Source organism: Dipodomys ordii, unplaced genomic scaffold, assembly GCF_000151885.1.
Source record: "Dipodomys ordii isolate 6190 unplaced genomic scaffold, Dord_2.0 Scaffold122, whole genome shotgun sequence".
NCBI classification, from domain to species: Eukaryota; Metazoa; Chordata; class Mammalia; order Rodentia; family Heteromyidae; genus Dipodomys; species Dipodomys ordii.
The window spans coordinates 36,366-61,808 of record NW_012267338.1 but is presented as its reverse complement, the minus strand read 5'-3'; the positions used below and the strand labels follow the sequence as shown (position 1 = coordinate 61,808).

General features: G+C 53.2%; 2 protein-coding genes across 4 annotated transcripts in view; one reads left to right on the top strand and one right to left on the bottom strand.

The window, feature by feature from the left end:
• Lrba (LPS-responsive vesicle trafficking, beach and anchor containing) overlaps window positions 1-3,205 on the top strand; it is a 443,002-nt gene extending 439,797 nt beyond the window's left edge. For all 3 annotated transcript variants that reach the window (XM_013029761.1, XM_013029760.1, XM_013029762.1), the window contains one exon: window positions 1,978-3,205. In XM_013029761.1, coding sequence (XP_012885215.1) covers window positions 1,978-2,068 — 91 coding nt within the window. In that variant the 3' untranslated portion in view covers window positions 2,069-3,205. The remainder of the gene's footprint in view (window positions 1-1,977) is intronic.
• Window positions 3,206-5,982: 2,777 nt separating this feature from the next.
• Window positions 5,983-25,443, bottom strand: part of Dclk2 (doublecortin-like kinase 2) — a 49,220-nt gene continuing 29,759 nt past the window's right edge. Inside the window, exons 8-15 of the mRNA XM_013029709.1 lie at window positions 22,684-22,803; window positions 22,206-22,352; window positions 18,287-18,420; window positions 17,370-17,447; window positions 11,856-11,952; window positions 11,401-11,481; window positions 9,578-9,694; window positions 5,983-6,691 (exon numbers count right to left, since the gene is read on the bottom strand). Of these exons, the coding sequence (XP_012885163.1) occupies window positions 6,473-6,691; window positions 9,578-9,694; window positions 11,401-11,481; window positions 11,856-11,952; window positions 17,370-17,447; window positions 18,287-18,420; window positions 22,206-22,352; window positions 22,684-22,803 (993 nt within the window). The 3' untranslated portion in view covers window positions 5,983-6,472. The remainder of the gene's footprint in view (window positions 6,692-9,577; window positions 9,695-11,400; window positions 11,482-11,855; window positions 11,953-17,369; window positions 17,448-18,286; window positions 18,421-22,205; window positions 22,353-22,683; window positions 22,804-25,443) is intronic.

Sequence of the window (25,443 nt, the reverse complement as noted above, 5' to 3'; positions counted from 1 at the left end):
TTTTCTTTTATTAGTTTCTAGTTTCATTCTGATACCTTTTTAAAAGATGTATGGTATCTTTATTTCTATATCGTGAAGACGTGTTTTGGGGCCTAGCGTGGCTTACCCTGGGAGCTGTGTCCCGGGCACTGCCGCACTCCTACCAAGCTGTGGCTAATGTAAGCTAATGCGTCTGGGTCCAGTGTGTCCTCTAGGACTGTTCAGGTCCTCTGCTTCCTTCCTGTCTGTCTGATGGGCCCGCTTACTTCTTGAAAATACGGTATTAAAATCTCCAGCCTATTGTTGTGGAAGCATGTGTTCTTTCTCCTCCATTCTGTTAATGTTTGTTCCCTGTACTTGGGGCTCAGCTGTTTAATGCATAATGCAGTTGTTTCCTGGCTGCAGGAAAGAGTGCTTCTAACACTTTTTGACTTAAAGTCTACTGCTTTCTAATACTAGCACAGCCACTTCGGCTGTCTTTTTTCTTATTCTTTCACTTCCAAATTCTTTGTGTTTAAAACTCTGACATAGTCTCGGGTAGCTGGAAGGTAATGGGAGATATATGTATACACACACACACACACACATATGTGTATATATATATATATATTTAATTTTTTTGGTCGGTCGTGGGCTTGAACTTGGGCCATATTTTCTAGCTGTTCCACCCATCTCTGGCCCTGGAGTGGAGAATTGAATCTCTTGAAGTAGTAACAGATGAGGGAAAGAGCATTCTGTGTCTGTGTTCCTTAGAGTTCAGGCCCTCACATCTACCCTCTTTCGTGCCGGCTCTCTTCTGTGGCACATCTTAGTTCCCAGTCTTGGTAGGAGCCACTGGAAAGACACTAGCTTCCTAATGCGTGGTGGAAGCCAAACTGCCGAGGAAGGGTTATGCTGCAGGCTGTGCCCCGGAGCAGCCATGTGCAGGCAGCCTCTCCCCTCTCCCCACGCTGCTCCCGTCCCTGCCCTGTGCCGCCGCCTCGGGGACAGGGGGCAACCGCGGCCTTAGCGGTCACTGCCTGAAGTGGCTGGAGTGTGGGGTCAGGCTCCAGCCCAGAACATGACAGACAGAATATTCACCTCCAGGAGAGCCCAGCCCAAATCACCGTCCGCAGGCTTTGAACCCAGGGCCTTGTGTGGGCAGGCAGGTATTTTTCCACTTGAGCCATACCTTTAGTCCTTCTTACTTGTGATTTTCAAATAGGTTCTCACGTTTTTGTCTGGGCCGCCCCGACCCACCATCCTCCGATGCATGTCTCCGTGTGTGTGTGTGTGTGTGTGTGTGTGTGTGTGTGTGTGTGTTGGGGGGTAGGGTGAGGGGGAAACTTGGAAACCTTCCACCCAGGGTCACCTCAGATCATGATCTCTGCCTCCCTGAGATTACAGGGGTAAGTCACCATGCCTGGTCCTTTTTACTTATCGCTTCCGGACCAGTCAGAGGTGAAATCTCCCTAACTTATCATTTCCTACATTGCTTTGTCTCTTTGATCCTCATACCCATATGAAAGACAGGTCTCAGCAGCCCAACCCTGTAGAAATCACTGAGTCTGTTGAGGCTTTAGTGGCATCTTACCTGCCCTGTCAGTACCTGTCCCTCCACAAAAGGGTGAGCTGGGTGTGGGCACGAGCTCTGGCATGTCAGAGGCAGCGCTCTGAGCTTACTCAGGTATGCATTTCAGTGAACAAAATATGAACTGGGATAGATATGGTAGAGCATGCCTATAATCCCAGATGTTCTGGTGGTAGTTATAGGAGGCTTAAGACTGGCCTGGGCAAAAGCAGGAGACCAGTCTGAAAAATGGATTAAAGCAAAAGGTGTGGCTTTCGTGGTTGAGCATTTGCTTAGCAAGCACAAGGCCCTGAGTTCAATCCCTGCTATGAGGAGAGAAAAATAGAGAGGGAGGGAGGGAGACAGAGAAAGAGAGGGGGGAGGGAGAGAGAGATCACGGGTCTGTAGGCAGGAGCACACCTCTGAGCCCCTCTTTCTGCTTCTCCCAGGTGCGTTATCGCAGGCATGGCTTCCGGAAGCATCGTTCTGTTCTACAACGACTTCAACCGATGGCATCACGAATACCAAACCCGCTACTGAGGGCGCCGCTGTGCCCAGGCTCTGCCCGCCGCGGCCCCGGCCCAGCAGCGACCCTGCAGAAATAGCTGTCACCACTGAATGTAACCGAAATTTGCTTGAAGAAGCAAAATATTTTTTGAAGTTAATTGCTATTTTTGTAGACTTTGCTTGACTTTGGGGTGGGGGTAGGGACAAATAGCAAAGCAGAATACTGGCTGCCGGGTTCGTAGTTTAAAAAAAAATCTATATTTTTAGTCATAATGAGAAGTCTATTTTCACCAATTATGGAAACATATGTGGGGAAATAAGCCCACTTGTTCTAGCTACATTACAGAACCCCATTCCCGCGCACGGCAGTCTGGAGGAACCCATGGCTTTGGAGTGGGGGCGGGGCGCGCGCTGGTGGAGGAGCTGTATGCTCTCCTTCCTGTCCTGGATTTTCCCAAACAATTGTGCTTCTTCAGTGCTGAAATTTCTGAGATTTTAATAGTAATGTTTAAATTATGGCAAATATAATTGAAAAACATCTCAACGAATAATTTCTATATAGTTATTCTTCAAGCATGTTTTTAGACATAGAAAATTATGGTTTGGGGGAGGCGATTTGACTTTACTGTGTGGTAGGCGTGAAGGGTCTCTGTAATGGCGAGTGTGAAGTGGTTCCTGTCCTGTCCTGCTCAAAAAGATCCTGCGATCTGTCTTCCTGGTGGCACAACGAGATGATGCAGTGAACCCCCTTGGGCTCGAGTGTGTTTTCCTTTGAAAGTAAATGCGAGTCCCAAAGCCCGCCCGAGGTTGCCCCAGCCCGGGGGGGGGGGGGCAGCGGGGCCACACCCATCATCTTCCACTCACCTGTCTCCACCTTCCTTTTGATTAGCAATTTGTACTAAGAAACAATGTTATTTTGGTGTTGTATAATTCTACTTTTCTAGTAGATTGCTGTATGAAAACATGAGAACTCTGTAAAAATATCTGAGACAAGGTCTGTACTACATAAATAAACTCTTTGTATGTTGTGAACTTGAAGCGGCAGCTGACATTCTGTTTCCTGTGCAGCTCGCCTTCCCCGCTACACATTCAGGTGTTTTCTAACTAAAGATTTAGAAAGAATAATTTAGTTTGACAGTAAAAGTGAATAAAATGGAATTTGTAATTGGACTATTGGAAATATCTTTTTTACTAATGATTTTTACACAAGGGGGCTGGGAAGGTGGCTCAGTGGTAAAGCGCTTGCCTTGCATGCATGAGGCCCTGGGTTCAATTCCTCAGCACCACATAAGCAAAAAGAAAAAAGCCGGAAGTGGCGCTGTGGCACAAGTGGTAGAGCGCTAGCCTTGAGCTGAAGAGCTGAGGAACAGCGCCCAGGCCCAGAGTTCAGGCCCCATGACTGGACTCAAAAAAAAAATAATTTTTACACAAGGATAAAAGTTATTCTCAAATGTCAAATGCCAAGCTGTGGTTTAATCATAGTTTTTGATCAGTATACAGAGCGAGAAACAGAGTGGTGGGCAAGAGAGGCAGACAGAGAGACCCCACTGACAGCAGGATGCTTTCCTTGGCCAGCCGTCTCCCTGTCACATGACTGCCACAATGACCTGCAGTAGACGCTATGTCACATGTCCCCAGACCCATCATTGCATCATAAACCGTGCAGAAGACAAAGAGGAGATGTCAACTGTGAGGAGGGAATGCGTGCCTTAAAGCCACCGCTCCCTGAGCTGCTCCCGAGTGAGCGGGAGGCCTGCTGGGCCTCACAGCCGCAGAGCCTAGGAGAAACCCCAGAAGCCGAGCACAGCGGCGGCTATGCAACCTCTTGGAGCACAGGTCATGGCATGCCGCTATTGCTTCTAGATCTTACCACGATGAAAAATGAACAAAAGGACCCCACAAAAATATCAGTGGCTCTCGCCAAGATCTGCTGAGCGAAGCGCATTTCTTCAGGGTGAATTCAGCAGTTGCCTGTTTCATCGAATTAGGCTTCTTAAAAATGTAAACCAATTAATGTAAACCAAGGAAAAAGTCCAAGGGTAGGGGTGGGAGTTGGGGGCTGAGTGAACCCCAATGGAGGGGGGGGGTGGCTAGTGTTGGTAACCGTGCAGGAACTTCGAGGCTCCTCATATGCATTGTCTCAAGATATTCCGGGGATTCCTGCTTGATATGTTCATCTTCACGGAAGCACCGCGATCCTGTCTGCATTCGTGACTGGGAAATACCACAGTTAGGAAATGCCTGGGAGACGGCCGGCGGCTTCGGAGGTGATAGAGTGAAATGTCATTTTGACGTACGCAAATACGAATGTAGACAGGACGCTCCTGGATGGGCCTCATTCCCAGACTACGCCAAGTGTCTTTTTATAAATCAGCCCAAACAACCTACTTTGCCTATTGACGGAGCCTCGCACTTCAGTTCCACTTGGCAAACAAAACAGGAAGAGGGCCGTCCACCCTGTGGGCGCGCCGTGGCTGCTCACTCAGGCCCGGATTGCATGGGGGGAGGAGGGGCTGGACCTCAACGCCTGTCAGAGGAGCAGGGAAGCGGCTGTGGCCAAGTACAAAAGGTCTACAAGGCCTGGCCAAGGATCTTGGGGTACAGCTGGACTGCACCCACACTTCACCGTTCACAGGTAACAAGTTACTCAGCAGGCAGCTGTTAAGACTGGCATGGGGCTGAGCTTCCCCGGCCTGTTTCAATGCCGCTCAACGCGTGTGGTTTCTGGAGCCTTCCAGGTCCTTCCAGCCCTGCCTGCCCTCCATCCCTGCCACCCAGGCTGGCCAGGAGGTGGGAGTGCGTTTCCTTCCGGCCACCCCTGGGTCGGGTGACAGCTCCTGGTGGGAGTTAGGTCACGGCCTCCTCCCGGGCCGTCACGCTGGCCAGAGCTCGTTTCCGGATGAGCACAGCCACCTTTCCCACCCGCAAAAGCCAGACGATGAGCAAAGGTGCCAGCGCCTCAGCTAGCTCGTTCTGCCACACAGTTCTCTGCTGTGACCAGCCCCGACGCAGCGTGGAGCCCAATTCTGTACCTCACAAGCCTCCAGCAGGGGAAGCAAAGAGGCCCGCGAGTTTCAAAACATCCTACTTCCAAGAAGGGAAAGACCCTAAAACAGTGAATAAAGATCCAACCGCCCGCCTGGCCGGCTCCACACCCCACGGAGGGCCGGAGCTCAGGGCCCTCCGCTGCAGGCAGCCATGTGATCAGTCAGATCACGTGCTTTCAAGTCCTAGAGGTGAAAACCCTTGAGAGAAGCTGGGGACGGAGGAAGATCAGGGTGAGGGGAGCCACAGGCTGGCTGCAGCTTATGAGGCCGGGGGTGGGGGTGGGGGGACACACAATCTCTGAGAGGAGACAGACAAGACAGACAGACAGATGCAGAATCTCTGCGAGGGGACAGGGAGGCAGACACAGAGCAGCTGTCCTGAGCCTGGTTCCCTAAGGCCCAATCTTCCTGCTGTCAGTTCCTGAGCTCCCTCTGCTGGGAAACTGGGTTACGCTTGGTGTTTTTGTTGCCTGCCATCACAAGTCAAACACACAGCAGTGTGTGCTTTCCCGGCTTGGCCCCAGGGCCCCCCCCCCCAACCCCCTGAGCTGGTCACTCAGCCTCTGCAAAGCAACCACACTGAAACCTCTGCCCAGGCCCAATGGCTTTTCGGAAGAGGGAATGTTTTATTGCAGGGGGGGCGGGGGGGGGGTGGAACACTTGTAGAAGGCAAAAAAATCTAACAACGAAAAGCAACTACAGGAGGGCTCACCGGCTTCGAAGATGAGCAGGTGCCGCCAAGACGAGGCTTATGTACAATTATTAAAAAGGATTGGGCGATGCAGAAAAGGAAAAACTGCCAGCAGCCTTCCAGAAGGTCACAGGGTGTCTGAGCAGCACCTCCCGCCCGCCCGTCCCCGCAGGACCTCGGCGGGCCCCTGGGGAGCGGTTCCTGGCCCAGCGGCATGGGGCTGCCCCACGCGGCCCGGGAAGCAGTGGCCTCTGTGGCCCGTGTACAAATAAATACCCCGCCAAAGTCGGTGAGCCCAGCACCCGAGCCGCTGCAAGCACCTCTCGAAAGTCTGCAACCCATGGCCATGAGCCACTGACCCCCTGGGGTGCTCGTGTCCTGCAGGACCCCAGGCCCCGCTGGTGGCCCCCTGCAGGGGAAGGTGGCATGCCACCTGGCACGGGGACGTTCACAAAGGGACAGAGGCAGACACGCGTCCACTGTGAGGCCGGGGAGCCTGGATCATCGGACGTGGCCGTGACAGTCAGGAAAAGAGCTGTGTGTTGTCTGGGTGACGCGGAGACACGCCCTCCGGCTGGACACGGGTGCTGTGACACACGTCACGCTGATGTGGCCTCAGGGAGCCCAGCGAGCGGTGCCAGCGGAGGGAGAAGCTGCCGCCGTGGCCTTCCCTTCCCCGCGTGGCGCCTTCTGCACGGGTCAGTCTCGGTGGCGGCGCCAAGTCCCTGCCCGCGATGGGCAGCCGGGGGCTGCAGGAGGACCAGGAGGTGAGGGGGGACCCCGAAGGGCTGCGGGGGGCTCCTCGGCCCAGGCGGGGGCTGGTGAGATCTGTTCCGCGGGTGTGGCGGTGGCGGGTCGGCTGCCGTCGGGGCCAAGCTTGCTGCAGAAGATCTGGCCCTCCTTATCTAGAGCCGTGTTCTAGAAGAGACCAGCGGAGGCCGTGCGTGAGCCCGGCCCGGCCAGCGCTGATGGTCACAGAAAGCACCACAGAGCATGCACAAGGCTCAGGAACAGAAGAGGAGAAATAACCTCAAGCTCCCACTGGAGACCTTGCAGACAGGTGATGGTTTGGGGAGCCCCCCCCCTCCATGTGCTTGTGACCAGAATTCCCAGCACCTTGCTCACACCCAGGCTCAGAACACACCTGGGGCAAACAGCAAACCTGCCTGGCTGAAGAGTCTGTCACCGAGGGAGACGTTATTAGTGTATTATAGAAATAACAATAATAGTGGTAATAAAATATACCCCTAACAACCCAAGAGGCTGGATCATGTGTGAAACGGGCTCTGAGGAGCCAGCATCCTGCTCTCTTTCTGTTTTAGTTGGGTTTCTCCTTGCATGCATGCTGGCTTGCAAGCTGCCTGCCTGGCAGCATGGTAGAGGTGGGCAGCCCCAGCACAGGGAGCTTCAAAGAACAGTGATGACGAGGCCTGGTGAGATCCGTCTCCAGGTTCTTTTCGGTGCTAGTCCTGAGACAAGAGCTCAGAGCCTGGCCCTGCCCCTGAGCTTCTGTGCTCAAGGCGAGCACTGTACCACTCTACCACAGCGCTACTTCTGGCTTTTGGGTGGTTCAGACTTTCCTGTCCAGGCTGGCTTCAAACCACAATCCTCAGATCTCAGCTTCCTAAGTGGCTAGGATTACAGGTGTGAGTCACCACGCCCAGCGTCTTCCTGTCCTTTTAAACACTGACCACAGAAAGCCTGGCGCTTTCTGAGCCCTTTCGGCTGGCTGCCTTCGGGGCTGTGTTCTCCACGGGCCTTGGCCAGGCTCAGGATATTTGGTGTGTTCAAGGACGATGTCAACGAGCTGGGAGAAATCGACCTCCCACACCCCGCAGGACCTCCTCACCAAGCCCCCCAGGGGGGCCGGCGCATGCTCTTCTGGGCAGTTATTTCTCCTTTTCTCTTCCCGCCACGAGCACAGAGGGGGCGAGGCAGAGCAGTGAGTTAGTACATACCGTGGCCCGGGACCTAGGGCAGGGAAGCAATGCAGGCAGCGGGACAGGCAGGAGGGCGAGAGAAGCGGGGACAGAAACCACACTTACTGTCAACAGAAGCGACACAATCGCAACACACTTTTGTCTGCCTTAAAAAGGGGGCTCCCCGGTCACCCCCTGAGCAGAGCCCAGCCCCATCCCACCCTGGAGCTGAGAGGCCCTTCCCCCCCTCCCCTCAGCACTCAGTGGAGGGAAGGCTTGTCCTTCTCGGCCCGGCCTCTCAGGCTGGCAGAAGGCAGGGCAGCCCTTTCCCAGGCTCGCCTCTCCCCAGAGGTCACCAAACCCACTGGCCTCTCTGAAACCACGCCCTGTCCAACACAGCCACCTCTTCTTATCCTAGGCTGGCTGACCAGGCCCTGGCTCCTTAGTAAAGGCTCATGCCTGTAATCTGAGCAATTTAGAAGGCTGCGATCTGAGGATCGCCAGTGAAGGCCAGCTGGGGCAGGAAAGTCTGTGAGACTCTGATCTCCCACTAACCACCCCAAAGCCAGATACTGAGCTGTGAGTCAAGTAGCAGAGCACCAGCCTTGAGTGAAAAAGCTAAGGGCTGGTGCCAGGGATGGACGGCTGGCGTGTCGTCGTGGAGGAGAGGGCTCAGGTGTCTGTGCCCACGTCCCCACGCCTTGCTCTGGCCAAAGGCACAGGCCAGTTTCTGTGCCGCCAAGATGAGGGCTTGGCAGAGACCAGATTTCTCTGATGGTCCCAACCTTGGCATCTCCCCCACACCAGCACCAGCCACAGAAGGGACGCGGGCAGCGTCGCGACCCTGCTGAGGGGTATCGGGAAGCCATGGGGCACACACGCCGGCCGACACTGCACCAGCCACCCTGGACGTCCAAGACCAGACACGCCCCGTCCAAGCCCCGGGCTCTGATGCTGGGCTGCGGGACCGGCCCTCAGCCAATGGGAGGCCGCCACCTGCACGCTGCTCGCGTGGGGCGAGTCCCACCGCAGTGTGCGGCGGGCATGGAATTGGGCTGAGGCTGGGTGCGGAGTGTGGGCGCACGCCTGTGCCCTCTGCCCCCACCCCACCCCCACCCGGAGAGAAGACGCACAAATGAGTCACGGAGTAAAGGCTTCGAGGGGCTGGGCACGGGCTGAGCGCTTCCTCCCAGTCTGAGCTACTCGACAGACAGCAAGGGAACTTGCTTCGGGGTCTTCCCACCCTCTCCTGGAGGTTTTGCTTTACACACAGAACACGGTGTGTGTGTGTGTGTGTGTGTGCGTGCGTGTGCACGCACACACACACATGCACGCTGGGGTTTGCACCCAGGGCCTTCTACTTTGCCAGTGAGCTGCGTGCCAGCCTGGGTACGGCGGTTCCTGACGCTCTAACCCTTCCCGGCTGTCAGGGGAGGCAGATGGCCCCGGGGCTCCATCCACGTACTTCTGTTGTCAGTATTTAAATTCAGCTCTTGTGACAGCTCAGGTCCGCTCAGGCCATCTGCGCATGAGGCCACGGCTACCCTAGAATTCCAGGCCTTCCTGTGTTTGCTGTGTGATCACCCCGAAATCTCCCAGAGGGGGTGTCCCCAGACCCAGTCTGCACCTGGCTTTGTCTAGAGCGAGGGGGGCGCATGGGAGGAGGGGGCGGGAGGGGCCGGGCGCACGGCCCCGCCCTTTACTGTCTGCCCTCCCACAGAATCCACAAGGCCTCAGCCCTGGATTAGAGACGCCCGGGGCCCCTCGTGGGCCTACAAAGTGGGGAGCACGGGAGGCACAGCGTCCACGCGGGGGCCCCCGGGGTCGCTACCTCCGACAGGCCAGTGGCTGGGCTCCCCACGGCAGAACCCCACGCCCCACTCACCATGATCACGGACACCCCGGTGGTGGTGCTGTTCTGTTTGGGGAGCGCATTATTAAAGTGCTGTTTGAGTTTACCTGTCACCTCAGCCTGCATGTTACTCTCCTGGGAGACGTCATCCTGCCGGGGAGAAAAGAAGCGAACCGAGTGAGCTCCGATCCCTACATTGGACGAATTTTTTTTCCAAGTCCCCCCCAACCCCCGACCTCCTGACCCCTTCCTAAACAGACCATCCTGGCCATAGAACTAAGGGAACAATGATCTTTCAAAAGTAATGGGCGTCAGGTGGCTCACGCTGTAACCCTAGCTACTCAGGAGGCAGAGAGCTGAAGGCCACGGTTCAAAGCCACCTGGGGCTGGCATTTACCACCAGAAAACCAGAAGTGGTGCTGTGGCTCAAGTGGTAGAGGGCTAGCCTTGGCCAAAAGAAGCTCGGGAACAGCGCCCAGGCTCTGAGTTCAAGCCCCACGACTGACAACAAAAGAAAAAAAAATGTAATGGTTGGGTCTGCAGAGCGTGTCTGGGGAGACAGCACTTACACACACACACACACACACACACACACACACACAGAGTTATTCAGCAGTGCCACATCCCAGAAAGACCCTGGACCACTCACTCCACTCTTCAGGACTAGACAAGGAGGGGAATAGAAGTCTCCAGAAGCACAGAGGAAGACAGGATTGTTTGGCTCCCATCTGAGGTCCTCACCAAGGCACCTACTTTAGCACAAAAACAGTCCCATGGAAACATAAAAACGGGTTGGCCACTCATAATTTTAATAAAGAATTCATGCCCAGTGCATTCATGAACACCTGTAGTACCAGCACCTCAGGAGCTGAGGTAGGAAGATCGCTTGAGCTTAGGCTTTCAAGGACAGCCTGGGTAATATTGCTTAAAAAACGAGGTCTAGAGTGGAGCTGAGGGCCGAGCACGCCAGGCTCCGTCAGGCCCCGGGTTCCATCACTGGCACCGAGGCAAGAAAAAGAGTGAATTCGTTTAGTTGTTGTTCTTTATGGCATTTGGTGCAAAAGCCCAGTGATTCAGCGCGGGGAAGCCATGGCCAGGAGGGAAAGAAAGCCCGGAGCCCCCGGGAGCCCAAGCCCCGGGTGAAGGAATTGAACTCCTGGAAACGAGGGGGCACAAACTCCCCAGCCATGGCCATTTGGTCCCCCGTGTCTCTCCTACGCCCAGGGCGCCACCACAGCCCCCCACTGAAGGGACGCAGGGAGGGATGGGAGGGACGCGTCTCCATCCGACAGCCCGGGTGACTCACCCATGAGCTACAGAACGTGAGACACCGAGTCTCTTAAAAGAGTATCGTAGCTCAGTGCTGGTGGCTCACGCCTGTCATCCTAGCTACTCAGGAGGCTGAGCTGTGAGGATGGAGGTTCAAAGCCAGCCTGCGCAGGAAAGTCCGTGAGACTCTTATCTCTAATAAACCACTAGAAAACCAGAAGTGGTGCTGTAGCTCAAGTGGTAGAGCGCTGGCCTTGAGCTGAGGAGCTGAGGGACAGCGCCCAGGCCCAGAGTTCAGGCCCCACCACTGATGCCCCCCCCCAAAAAAAGCAGATGAGGAAACTGAGGCCCAGAAAGGGCTGGGGACCTGCCCAGGTTACTCACAGAGCAGGCTGGAAAAGTCGGGGACCCTGGAGCCTGCTGCCTCCTCCCAGGGGCTCCCCTTGGGCCGGCTGCACCCTGGGGGGGACAGACATCCTGTCTGCCTCTGAACTTGAATGCACAACTTGGCCAGGGCCGAGGACACGGCGAGGAGGCCCCTGTCCCGTGGGCGTCCGGCCCGGGGGGCGGGGGGGAGGGGTACTTACTGACACCCAGGGGTGGCTGAGGATCTGCCCCGCCGTGCACCGCGCGTCCACGTCTACCTGCAGCATGTGAGTGATCAGCTCCTGCAGAAGAAGCGGACACCGCACACAAGCGCGGCGTGTGTCAGCAGACACATGCAACGCGACGTCGTGTCCAGTGTTCGGAGCCAGACAGCACCGCCCGCAGCCCAGGACCTTCCAGAAACTTCCACAGACGAGGCTTTCATTGCCACAGCAGCAATACAAGAGCACAGAAGGCGCCCATGCACCCCCCCAAAGGGACGTGAACCCTGACACTTCTGGGTCAGTACCAACATTTCATGGGGTTCTCACAGCTCCTTCTCATATTCTGACGGCCGCCTAACAAACGAGCCGTGAATAAACCAAGAACTCAGAGACTAGGGAAGCGGGGTTGGTTGCAATGGAACACAACCCCAGGTCACAGGCTAGCCCATTACCTTGGCAGAGTCAGTGATGTTATCCCAGTAGGGGGCTGGAAACTCAAGCTTCCCGGCCAGAATCTGCTCAAACAGGTCTTCCTGGAGATTGCTCTCACTGTGTGAGGGACAGAGAAACGGAAGAGAAGTCCACGTCACCACACACTCCCCCGGGAAGGACGGCAAGGGGTCAGTCTCTTTGGGTGTACAACACCATACAATAACTGCATGTAGGGGAACACATGTTTCCTCTTAGGTATTAGCCCAAAGAAACAGTTAATATGAAAGTTGGGCATAGTGGCACACATCTGTAGTCCTGGCTATTTGGAAGGTTGCAATGGGAAGATCACCTGAGCCCAGGAGGACTGGGCTGGGCTCACTGGACTCCACACGGGAGTCAGGGGACTGGTTAGGATGGTGAATTCCATGTCATGGATATTGACCACAAGACAGACAGACTTGAGGGTGAAAACGAGAAATCTATAAATAACGGAAATCTTCATTTTGGGGGGAAACATTTTTAGCATCTGCCCTCAGTTCTCTCTCACGGTAATGAGACTTGAAAAGTAACAGATCTGAGTCAAAGCGACTTGACTTTCCCTTCTTCACACTTCCAATGAAACAGCCAAAATCACAGGTAGCATGGGGGGGGCGGGGAGGGAAAGGGGGCGCTGACAGGAGCAAGTGGTGAGTGGGATGTGGTCAAAGTTGTTTGATGCAATCTGTGGAATGGTTTGGAGAGAAGAGAGAGTAAGGGAGGGGGAGGGGGAGGGGCTGGAATACATGATGTATGTGTGGACATGTCACAACAAACTCCCTCCTCCACTAACGCATGCTGGTGTGTGTGTGTGTGTGTGTGTGTGTGTCTGTGTGTGTGTCTGTGTGTGTGTGTGTGTACACAGGTGATCCTGGGTCTTAAACTCAGGGACCAGGCACTACCCCTGAGCTTCTATTTTTGCTCCAGGCTGGTGTTCTACCACTTGAGCCACAGCTTTATCTTCAGCTTTTATGGGAAGTAGTGCATTGGAGATAAGAGTCTCACGGACTTTCCTGCCCAGGCTGGCTTTGAACTGCGATCCTCCGATCTCAGCCTCCTGAGTAGCTAGGATGACAGGTGTGAGCCACTGGCTCTTGGCTTGCATGTTAACTTTGAGTTTAAACTTTAAAAAACCAAAGTCAAAACATGGCAAAGAGCAGAACAGAAGCGCCAAGTCTGTGGGAAAGGGAGAGTGTGTGTGGAACCTGGAAAAAGCTAGAACTGCTCATCACCTGCGCTTAGTGTGGAGGAGAGAGAGCCCACAAGATGCCAGCCGGACCCCCCCCCCCGCAGCCCTGGCTCCTCGGTGGACCCCTCCCCCCCGCCTCACCGCTACACCCTACATAGAGCCTGGACAGGAAAAGACACTTTGGGTAGAAGGCATCAGAGAAACCTGAAGCCCCCCTGGAAAAGATCCACGCACCCCCAGGGCAGAGGCTGCGGCTGTGAGGGTGAAGGCATGGAACATTCTGGAACAGGTGCGATCAAGATCCAAATCCAGCACGGAGGCCCGAGACTGCCTGTCAAGTGTGGCCAATTTCTTGAGCCTTCGGAGTGTTCGTAACTCCCCACCGTCCCCCAAAACATGACACGTGAAGCCTGTCTCTAGAAACAGATCCTGCACAGCCAGGTCTCGAGCAATGTGAACAGCAGCTTGGTTTTGTCCTACGATTAGTCAGGTGCTGGTGGCTCACGCTTGTCCTAGCTACCCAGGAAGGGGCGATCTGAGGATTGCGGTTCAAAGACAGCCTGGGCACGAAAGTCTGTGAGACTCTAAGCTCTCATTACAACCAAAACAACCTAGAGCTGTGGCTCAAGTGGTAGAACTCCAGATTAGAGCGAGGGGGGGGGGAACTAAAGGCAGCACCCAGGCCCCGAGTTCAAGTGCTCTCTCTCTCTCTCTCTCTCTCTCTCTCTCTCGCACACACACACACACACACACAGAGGAGAGTTGGCGAGCAGTTGGTATCTATGGCTTTTAACCCAGACCAGCGGACAGCACTGCGCAAGGCCTGGGCAGGGTGAGAAACAAGGGCAAGGAGAGAAAAGAGCCAGGTCAGGCCTCCGCTACCCTCGGGGAAGGGATTTCCGTTGGGTGCAAAGATTTTCTTTCTATGTGGCCAGATGTTTTCTTTCCCTGCCTCCCGTGTCCCTGTGGATTGAGCTCCACTCAAAACAAGCATGGAACATACTTCCGGACACAAGAGATGTTACAGAAACCTTTAGAAAACCAGGGAATGGCAGACCGTGTCCGAAGAAAGAGAAAATATTACCTATTTCCAGAATCGTCCCTTCACCCACCCTCCTGACTGTGCTATTCATTTCTTCCCATCCCCCCCCCATCCCAGATCTCTTGTGAATCTGTGTAGTTTGATTTTGTCAATAAATCATTAAAAGCTCAAGTCTAAGTGCAGCAGCCATTTACAGCAGCTTCCGGGGGTGGGGGGGTGGGGTACTCTTAGCAATCCAGGCCTAGTCAACAAACAAGATGGGGGGGGCGCTCAGCAATTAGGATGGCACCCCAGAAGATCAATAGTGTGAATTACCAAAGCCAGGACGCTACTAGAAGAGCCGGGAGCTAACGCTAATACATCCTTCCCCATAGTCAAGGAAGGAAAGCCACGGGATCGAATCCCCACCGTGGCAGGCACAGCCGGCACCAGGCTGCTCTCCTCCAGAGCGCTTCTTTGGAAAACAAAACAGTCCTTGATTCATTTTTGGTTTTGTTTATCTGGGCGCTGTCCCTGAGCCTCTTTGCGTGCAAGGCTAATGCTCTACTATTTTCAGTCACACAGCACCACTTCGGCTTTTTCTGAGTAGTTCATCGGGGGCAAGAGTCTCACAGACTTTCCTGCTTGGGCTGGCTTTGATCACGATCACAGATCACAGATCTTGAGTAGCTAGGATTACAGGTATGCACCATGGGTGCCCAGCCAAACAATCTTTGGATCACATCGAAAACAAGCCCTGCAGAAAATCCTCCAACAATAAAGGAGTCAGGCCAAGTCTCTTTCAGTGTCAGACTACCTTCTGACTTTCAGGTCAGAAATGGTAGCCTGACACTGTCAGCATCTACTTCAGAAAGGCTGTTCAAATACTTCCCTGTGCCCGTGTGCCCATGAGTGTGTGTGTGTGTGTGTGTGTGTGTGTGTGTGTGTGTGTGCAGGAACATCAAGACACTGTAAGAATAGACTTGCTTTGGCAACAACAAAAATTTAGGGCACCTCTGGAAACCAAATCACCACCTGAGTGAAAATTAATGTGATGTGGCAAAGAGAAAAACAGAGAGAGAGAGAGAGAGAGAGAAGGCAGGGAGGAGGAGGGAGGGAGAACATCAAAACCCAGAAAGAAGAAAGAATAAGATGGCACAGCCAGGGGACACTGAACTAGAAATTCCCAATAATTTCCGTTCAAATGCTTTGATTTGAAGTTGTCTGTTGTATAAAACAGAGAAAATGCTGTGAAGTATTTGTTTGGCCTTAGGTAAAATTTTATGTAGATAATCCACTGGATACCATAATCACTTGTCACTGAATTATCATGTTCTTTATACATTTTTATGTTATGTAGCTTGTGAAGTCTACCCTGAATGCCCCTGTGCTGAGAGACACAGGCTCCATAGCTCAGCACCACAGAATCTCTTCTGCACATTTCCTTCCGCCTTCAACGCAAGCTGGCTGCGGTTTCGTGACCCGCGGTGCTCTCAGAACGTGGCTGGACGGCCCCTGATCAGACGGCCCCTTCTCTAGAGACCCTGCCAGAGGCGGCCCTGGCTCAGTAACAGCCCATAATACATACAAGAATCTGGCTTTCTTTTGTTAAAAAAATAAAATGCCCTCAGAACACAAATCACCAAACAACAACAACAACAAAACAACAACAACAACAACAACACACACACACACACACACACACACACACACCACCACCACCAGACATAAAAGATCGCCTTCCTCCCTGACTGCACTGATACAGAGAAACACTAGAGGGCGTGGTGAGCACACGTTCCCCTCACGCTGGTCCTCAGGACCCTTTCCTGGGAGCTCTCTCTCCACGGGAGGGGGACTCCATGGACCAGGCCCCAGGGTCCCTTGCTCTCTAAACATACCTCCTTTCTACACTTGACTAGCGTTCCCAACATGTCATTGCCAAAACCAGCCAGGTCGCAGTGTGACTGTGACGTGACCACGAATGCTGTCTCTCCCTGTGAGGACCTGTTCATCAACCCCTCGTGTGCTGGGCTCTAGGCTCAGCTGTGAAGCGTGAGTTAGCCAATGGGGCGTCCCCAAGTGTGAGACCAGACCCAGTGACTGGCATGGGAACGCGCTCTCCAGCAACACCGACCGCCGTGCACAGTCCAGGCTAGCCCCTCGGAGAGGAAAAGACACCTGGCCAAGTTACTCCTGCTGTCCCAGCTGACAGGGAGTCAACTACATGAGAAGACAGGCTAGACCACCAAGCCCCTGGTGAGTCCGTCCAGAAGAAAGTCCTGATGGGGCCACTGAGTTATTTATTCCCACCTAGAAGGAAGATCAGGAGCTGGCAGCTGGATGACAGAGCTCTCCCTCCACACACAATTCCACACTCACGGGGCTGGGGGCGGGGGAGGGGGCAGAGGCGCACACCAGGTGTGCGGGAGGCAGAGATCAGGCTGACTGACACCATCCTGGGTAAAAAGTTAGTGAGATCCCAACTCAGCACACAGTCTGGGCGTGGATAAGAGGATCACAGTCTGAGGATCCCCAGGGTGAGAATGTGAGACATTTTATCTGGGGGGAAAAAGGATTTAAAACAAAAACAGGGGGCTAGGACTGGGAAGGTGGCTCAAGTGGTAGAGTGCTAGCCTTGCATGCATGAGGCCCTGGGTTCGATTCCTCAGCAACACATAAGCAGAAAAAGCTGGAAGTGGCGCTGTGGCTCAAGTGGTAGAGTGCTAGCCTTGCATGCCTGAGGCCCTGGGTTCGATTCCTCAGCACCACATAAGAAAAAAGCCGGAAGTGCCACTGTAGCTCAAGTGGTAGAGCGCTAGCCTTGAGCTGAATAGCTGAGGGACAGCGCCCAGGCCCAGAGTTCAAAGCCCACAATTGACAAACAACAACAAAAAATACAGGGGCTACTGTAGGCTTGGTTAAGTAATAAAGCACTTTCCTGGCAATTGTGAGGCCCCGAGTTGAAGCCCCAGTGTCACCAATGCTCTGACTTTCATGAAACCTTGGGTGGGTTCAACCGCACATGCCCTCAGAACTACGCGTTCTCACCACGAATGTCTGTCTCCACGCCCGAAGGACCGCAAACACAGACAGCGGCGTGTCTGCGTCATTCTGCTTTTTGGCAATTATCAACAAAACCCCTTTACACTTAATTGAAACACCGATGACTTTTAAAAAGAGAAGCTTTCCATTTAAAAAATTTTTTATCAATTTTAACCAGCCAGCCAGTTTCTGCCATGAGTGAACACTGGTTTGTAGGTGTGCGATTGCTCACACGCGTGCACTGACCTGCGGAACGGCGGAAATCCACACAGGAGGATGTACGTGATCACGCCCGCCGCCCACACGTCCACCTTCAGGCCATAGCTGCAAGACAAGGAGGGGCATGGCAGGACTCCCCGGAACCGCCCTTGATTCTGGGTCACGGAGAGATCATACTCCCGTTTACCCCCAGGAATGAATGCATTACCCTGTAGACAAGCCCTCTGCTTTTCTTCTTAACCTAATCACAATCTTGATCAGTTAGAAAGTACCAATCCCTGTGTGTGTGTGTGTGTGTGTGTGTGTACACAAGCGCACACATTCGTTTTTATCATTATTAATAAGGAGTTGCTCGGAGGGTTTGCAATTTCAAATGTGAGGTTAAGAGTACAACGCTCCACAGGCCTGTGCACCCCTTCCTTTGCTTTTCCCTTCCTTTCCCCACCTACCAGTTATGCAGTTCCTTTTCTACACAGTGTATTTTGAATACAGTGGCTGTCCTGGCCTACCCTTCCTGCAAAAGTGCCAATCCACTTTTTCCCCTTCTTCTGTGGGTCGCAGAGTTTGAACTCAGGGCCTGGGCGCTGTCCCTGAGCTCTGTTTTGCTCAAGGCTAGCCCTCTACCGCTTTGAGTCACAGCGCCACTTCTGGTTTTCTGGTGGTTAATTGGAGTCTCGGGGACTTTCCGGGCTTTGAACTGCGATCCTCAGATCTCAGCCTCTTGAGTAGTAGGATGACAGGTGTGAGCCTCCAGCGCCCTGTGAAAGGGCCAATGCTTGACACTGGTCTTGGCTCTAAAGTTCCAGCCCGGGGCTCTTGGCCAGGGAATCGTACAGGACAGCTCTTCAGCCTGAGGCCAGACTGCAGGCTCCACCCCTCTCTGCCTGGCTTTCTTCGCACAGAAGCCACTCTTCCCACGCCAGCCCCCACCGCCCAAGCCTCACCCGGTTTCAGCGATGATTTCGGGGGCCACATAGGTGGGCGTGCCGCAGACGGTGTACAAGGGGCCTTCCACGACGGTGGCCAGCCCGAAGTCGCCCAGCTTCAGCGACTTGGTCCCATCCGGGTATTCACACACCTGCAACAGAACACAGCACACCATCAGACGCCTCCTCCTCCTCCTCCTCCTCCTCCTCCGCCACAGGGAGCCAGGGCAGGGCAGACACAGGCCCGTTTCTCATCAACTCAAAGGAAACCTCTCCCTCCAGGAGCATCGCCCCTTAGCTTGGTTTCTCCATAGTGTTTACTTCTTCTCTTCAGAGAGTTGGCAGGCTTTTGTGGAATTTGGAAGCCATTATTTGGGGCCTGCAGGAAGTACCGTCCCTGGGAAGCTAACAACTCTGGGGTGTGCTCACATACCCAGGCTTGAGAAATGCCCGAAAGCTGACCCGACTGTGTGCCACGCACTGGACAGACCAAGAAAGAGTGCTGATGAGTAACCACGCAGCCAAGCACTGGGCCTCCTCCATGGTAAGTGTGTGCTCACTTTGGAAGACAACATTTGGGGTGGAGGTGGGTGGCCTTGTATTCTGAACTATCAATGATGAAATATAAAAATTAAATTGTGTGTGTGTGTGTGTGTGCATGTGCGTGCGTGTGTGTGTGTGCATGTGCGTGCGTGTGTGTGTGTGTGTGCTACTGAAGTTTGAAGCCAGGATCTCATTCCTGCTAACTTTCTGGTTAGTCTTCCTCGTCTTCTTGTTTTAAAAATAATCAACTTCAGAGGGGAGAAAAAACCACGGCAGAGAACGAATGTCTAGCAGAGGTCTCCAGTTGGCATCTGAAACATCTTTGGTTTGCTTTCCCTCATATTTTGCTACAGACTGAATTTTATCTCAACTACTGCCGACTAAAGAAGAAAAAAACCTGAGAAAATGTTTCCTCAGGAGGAGCCGTTTCTGATGTCATTCCTTAGTCCACTACACAGTGACGCCATGATTTATTTAGTTATCAATGAAACCTTCACTACCGCCCGAGCAATCCACACCAATGCTGATGGAGCTCTGCAGACGTGGAAAGGGGGTGGGGGCTGAGACACATCCCAGGTCTGAGCTGAGAACACTGTTCATGTTCACCGTTGGTTACATGGGAATAAGGGTGAAGACTGTGAGTCCTTCTCGGTTCCTTCTAATTCTGATCTAATTCCTTCTGATTCTGAGTCCCTGCACAAACACATTCAAAGACATGAATGGTTTAGTCTGAAGTCTCACATCTTGATTCTGAGCCATGCCAGTTCTGAAGACTTTCCACCATTACACATATTGGAACCAGGCTTCAGGCTTTGTTTGGCTTTGGTTCTTTTTGAAGTATGGGGACTTGAACTCAGGGTGAGACAAGCAATCTATCACTCCAGCCATGCCCCCAAGCCCTGATCTGTCACAGTTAATATGAACATTAACAAAAATGATTAGAGTTATAATTAGGATTTCTCATGGACTCACTGAAACCCAGACATTAGAAAGAAATGTTCTAAGTCATTGCGGTGATAAGAACATAATCAGCACAAGTTCCTAAATGCCTGTATCATGAGTCAAAAAAAAAAGTCTTATTAATGTCACTGTTACTTTGTTTTTATGTCTTAAAAATACACCCATTAGGTAGTACTTTTGAAAAATAGTGTTTCTTTTAAACAGTCAGTTTGGACATGTTTAAGGCATGTTGTTCAATCTCAGAAGATCCCCACGTCCTGTTTCTTACATCCCCCCAAAGAATTCCAAGTCGGGAGCATAAATAGAGAGAGAGAGCGGTGTGTAGTCACTGAATTATGTCTGGGCAAGCTGTCCTCCTCAGCAAAACATTTCAGGAGAATGTCACCGGGAAAGACACCCCTGAGATACTACTATTTGATCTGATTCATCACTCCCCAGTGCGACACACACAGATAACGAGTAAGAGAAGAGAACGCCCCAAGTCTTAGGTGGAGATGGTCTACAAGGCTGGAAGAATTAAATATGGAGTGCGCATCTAGACAGACACAGAGACACGCGTGGCATTATTTTGAGGAACTTCACAACTGGGTCTAACTCGGTGGCAGAGAAATAAATTTCCTCCCATGTAAAGGCCGGGAGCTCAATCCCCAGCAAGAAAATAAAAGAGAAAAAAATGGCTTTTGACTTGATTTACTTATGTTGGGCCTCATGGTGGGGGGGGGGAGGTAGGAGTAGGGGGGGGAGCACTATCACTCTCACCCATTGGCTCAGAGAGGGTGCAGGAGGGGAAGTCCCAACAAAGTCATGGTGGTGAATCTGGAGCCCTAGGACCTCACTGGCACCATCCCGAGGATTGGCTTACTCCATTTCTCCTTGGAGTTCACAAAACCATAATACACTTATCTATTTATTTCAGACCAAGGATTTCCCTCGCTCCATAGAAAGACCTAGACATAAAGCACAGCGGAGTAGCCCTGGTCTGGGAACCAGGGGTGCCACTCAGTCATACAGTAAACGTTTGCCGAATGTGGGGTGCCCTAAGTTCCATCTCCAGCACCCCACACACGTGTGCGGGTCCAGCCAGGCAGGGTGGCGCTGAGTATCTGCAGTCCTAGCTAGCCGAGAGGATGAGACAGGAGCAACCTCGAAGTCCAAGAATCCAAGACCAGCCTGGGCAGCACAGTGACAGACAATGCTTGGAGGGCTGGGAAGGTGGCTCAGTGGTAGAGCGCTTGCCTTGCATGCATGAGGCCCTGGGTTCAATTCCTCAGCACCACATAAGAAGAAAAAAGCCAGAAGTGGCGCTGTGGCTCAAGTAGAGCACTCACCTTGAGCTGAAGAGCTGAGGGACAGCGCCTAGGCCCAGAGTTCAAGCCCACGACGGACGGACAGACAGACAGACACACACACACACACACACACACACACCAAAGTGCTTGGAGCCAGGCATTGGTGGTTGCTTATACCTGTGATTCTAGCTGTTCAAAGGGCTGAGACCTGGAGGACCTAAGTTCAAAGCTAGCCAAGAAGAAAGCCTGATAAGCCTCCCTCTCCAATTAACCGGCAAAATGCTAGACTGGAGGTGTGGCTCAAATGGTAGCATGCCAAAGCTAAGAGATGGCACAGGGCCCTACGTTTAAGCTCCAGTAGTGTGCGTGTGGGGGTGGAGAATAAAACTTGAAATGATGTACAGAGCTAAGAGCTTCCCGCACATACACGCTACCTATAAAGGTAACTGGGCATAGCATTTTAAGTAATTTTGTGCATGAAATGAAGGTTTCACAGGTGGAATTTTCCGCCTGCGGTGACATGTTGGTGCTCAGAAAGGTGTTGTTGGGAGGCAGGGCCTCACCGCGTGGTCCAGAATGAGCCACACTCACAGTCACAAATGCGCACCACTGACTTTGAAAGTCGCCACTTTCAGGGTATTTCAGCTTTTGTGTTGGTACGGGATGATCTAGACAACACCTTCCAGGTGGAAAACAGTCAGAGCTGTGATTCCATGTGCTTCCACAGGAATAAGAAGAGATGGTTGATTGGATGGTATTATGGAAAAAGGGGAAAAAGGAGGAAGGGAGGGAAGAAGAGTCATTAAAATGTGTAAGTATTCTGTGACCTGTTAACCATTCACTGCATGCGTCCCGTGCCGGCTGCCCGTGGAGAGCTGCTCGGCATCGGGCACCGGGCACCGGGCATCGGGCACCGGGCACCGGGCACCGGGCATCGGCAACAGATAAGGAATGAGCGCTTCTGCCTTGGACTTTCTTGGCACTGTCCAAGGTACTGGAGTCAGAAAGACCATTGAGGCGCTTGACCTCTGGGGTGCTCAGAAACGCAAGGAGGAATCGAGCCAAGTAAATAACTCAGTGCTACAACCACTTTACAGGAACAAAGACAGGAGCTGGAAGAGGGAGGGCGGAGGCGTGGAACGCACCAGGAGGTTCTCCGGCTTGATGTCCCGGTGCACGATGCTGAGGCCGTGCAGGTACCTGAGGGCGCTGGCCAGGTTGTACACCATGGCGCTGCCGTCTCTCTCGGTGTACTTGGTGGAAGAAGTGATGGCATCAAAGAGGTCTCCGCCCTAGAGAATATGCCAGAACATCAGCAGCGCGGCCCTGTGCAGGCGGGGCGTGCAGCGTGCACATATTCCATCAGCAAAAAGCCCCCCCCCCTGTCTACAAGCATCAAGTGTCACATTTATGCTTAGCTGGGAAGCTCATGCATATAATCCCAGCACACTCAGGAGGCTGCAATCTGAGAATCAAGGTTCAAACCCGACCCCGGGCAGGAAAGTCTGTGAGACCCTTATCTTCAGGCTTCTACGTAATGAAAGCTTCTGGAAGGCGGAGCGTATTCCCTCAGCAACGTCTCAGGTGTTAGAATCTGGCCCCAAAGGAAACCTTCCGTCTCACCTTGACCAGTTCCATCACCAGGAAGAGCTCGCTCGCCGTCTCCATCTCCTCCACCAGCATGATGATGTTGGGGTGCTTCACCCGGCGCAGGATGGACACCTCATTCTCAATCAAGTGCTCCTGTCAGACAAGGGGGGAGGGGTGAGCAGAGCCACAGAGCCCTCAGCTCTGTCCCCCGGCCCAGAGGACTCCGGACAGACAGAGGACACCTGTCTCCTGTCAAGAAAAACCACAGCCTGGCCATCCAACCGCCCAAACAGATGAGGCTGAGGGAGGGAGGGAAGAAAGAAGGAACAGAGGGAGGAAGGAAGAAAGGAAGGGAGGGAGGGAAGGAGGAAGGAAGGAAAGAAGGAAGGAAGGGAGGAAGGAAGGAAGGAAGGGAAGGGGGAGGGAAGAAGGAAGGGAGGGAGGGAAAAAGGAAGGAAGGGAGGGAGGAAAGGAGGAAGAGATGGTAGAAGGAAAGAAGGAAGGAAGGAAGGAAAGAAGGGAGAGAGGGTAGGAGGAAAGAAGGGAGAGAGGGAGGAAGGAAGAGAGGAAGGAAGAAAGGAAGGGAGGGAGAAAGGAAGAAAGGGAAGGAGGAAGAGAGGAAGGGAGGAAGGAAGGAAGAAGGAAGGGAGGAAGGAAGGAAAGAAGGAAGGAAGGAAGGAAGGAAGGGAAGAAGGAAGGGAGAAAGGAGGGAAGGAAGGGAGGGAGGAAGGGAGGGAGGAAGAAAGGAAGAGAGGGAGGGAATAAAGATGGAAGAGAGGGAGAGAGGAAAGGAGGGAGGGAGGAAGAAAGGAAGGAAGGGAAGAAGGGAGGAGAGAGGAAGGGAGAAAGGAAGGGGGGAGGAAGGAAGGAAGGAAGAGAGGGAGGGGGAGGGAGGGAGGGAAGAAGGAAAGGAGGGAGGAAGGGAGGGAAGGAAGGAAGGAGGGAGGGAGAGAAGGAGGGAGGAAGGGGGGTTCTTTTTGTTTTTTGGGGCCCCCCCCTGCACACAGCAGCCCCTCTCTCTCCTGAGCTGGTGCCTGGATGAATGCGGGGCACGCAGCACTGTGCCTTTTCAAGCCAGCCAGCTTGGGCCACGGTGATGAGCACTCCCTGATCGCCTGATCACCCTGATCGCAGTAACAAAGCAGAGCCAAATCTATTCCAGTGAGCAGGGAAGGAAAAGCCAGCAAAAAGGCCGACTTCACTCTGCAGCAAGCGAAGACACGGTAGCGGCAGCGGCCACCTCTGTGGGAAAACACGCCGAAGAGCCTTCCTTCTAAAGCTCCTTCTCCTTCCTCTGGGTCTCCACACTGGCCTCTGCCAGGGGCTCTGGGCTGCTAATGTGTTATGGAAAGAAATCTCCCAGACTGGAGTTAAAATAAGGTATGCATCAGAGAAAGAGAAGTCATTAGCCTTGCCAATAAAAGGAAAGTCTTTGGGGACACACAGGCACCAGCGGGGTCAGAGTTCACAGAAGGAACTAGCACTGTTGCCAGTGTCCTCTTGGCTGCTACTTCCAATCTCAGCCTCCGGTGCCGGCTTCACAGTCCAGTCTCCTGAGCGGGCAGAGGATGCGTTGTGTGGCTGCGGAAGCAGGCAGCCTGTCTCGCAACCTTTCTAGCCCTGTAAAGTGGTCTCGGGAGAAGCAATGCTTTTCTGGAAACGAATCATCAGAAGCAAAACAAAGGCCTTGCCTAACCATGACTACAAACAGAGCCATCTGCACACACACCAGCTCCCTGTTTCTCAAGTCCTTTGTCTCTGCCCGCCCGGTAAAAACATTCTCTAGTTTGTTCCAAACAGGATATGAATATGACTTCTACCTTGGACCACACTGAATTTACATGTTCTCCCATTATTTATGTGAAGGGATTCAAAATTCTCACTGCAAATAATTTGCATCTGAATCCTCCAATGGTCCCACCAGCCCGTGGTGATAGAATAAATGACAGAGACGTCAGCCCAGTGGGAGGATGACAGGCCAGGCTGAATCCAGCAGCTTTTACAGAGAGACAAGGAAGAGATCAGGGGGTAAGCAGCTCACCCCAAGCAAACCCCTCCTCTCCCTCCCGGCCTCGAGCCTCAGTCTCTCCTCAGTTCTCTGTCTCATTGATGAACCTGGCGGGCCTAAGCGGACATGGGGATTCCGCCTTGGTTCCTCCTGCAGAGTCCACCCATTCCCCTCCTCCGGCCCTCCTGGCAGCTCTCCCCCAGATGGGCAGCGTCTGCACAGGCGGTTTCTAGCCGGGACTCGCTTCCCTCGCCTCTCCAAGGCTCCCCTGCATATTCCTTATGTGCAGTCTGCCCTCACCTGCTCAGGCAGGGCTGGGCTGGGGGCCCTTCTGTCCCCTCCCTCCGTCAATCGCAGCCCTGGGCTCCTATTGCAGTATTTCAGTTGTTCCTGGACTGGTCTATATCTCTCGGGGGACTGAAGCTCATGGATGTTAAAAAAAAAGAGGAAAATAATCTGAACAATGTAACGGGCTTAACCTAATATGGAGAGACGAAGGGTCTAGGTTTCCCCTTATAGGTGGAAGCTAGATTTAGCTCACACACTCCTAAGACACTGAATGGTATGCAAGTACATATGAACGCATTAACGGAACTAGAGTAGATTCAAGGGAGATCTCAAACAGTCTAACTCTTTAGAAAGGCAAAAATCAATGTTCAGCAAACGAAAACAACAAGAAACGGGTACTCGAAGGGGTGGGGTGGGGTCATGGGGTCGACAAAGGCAGAGCAGAAGAGGGGGAGAATGCACTCAAGAATCCAGTGTGTATCCTACAGAACTAAGAA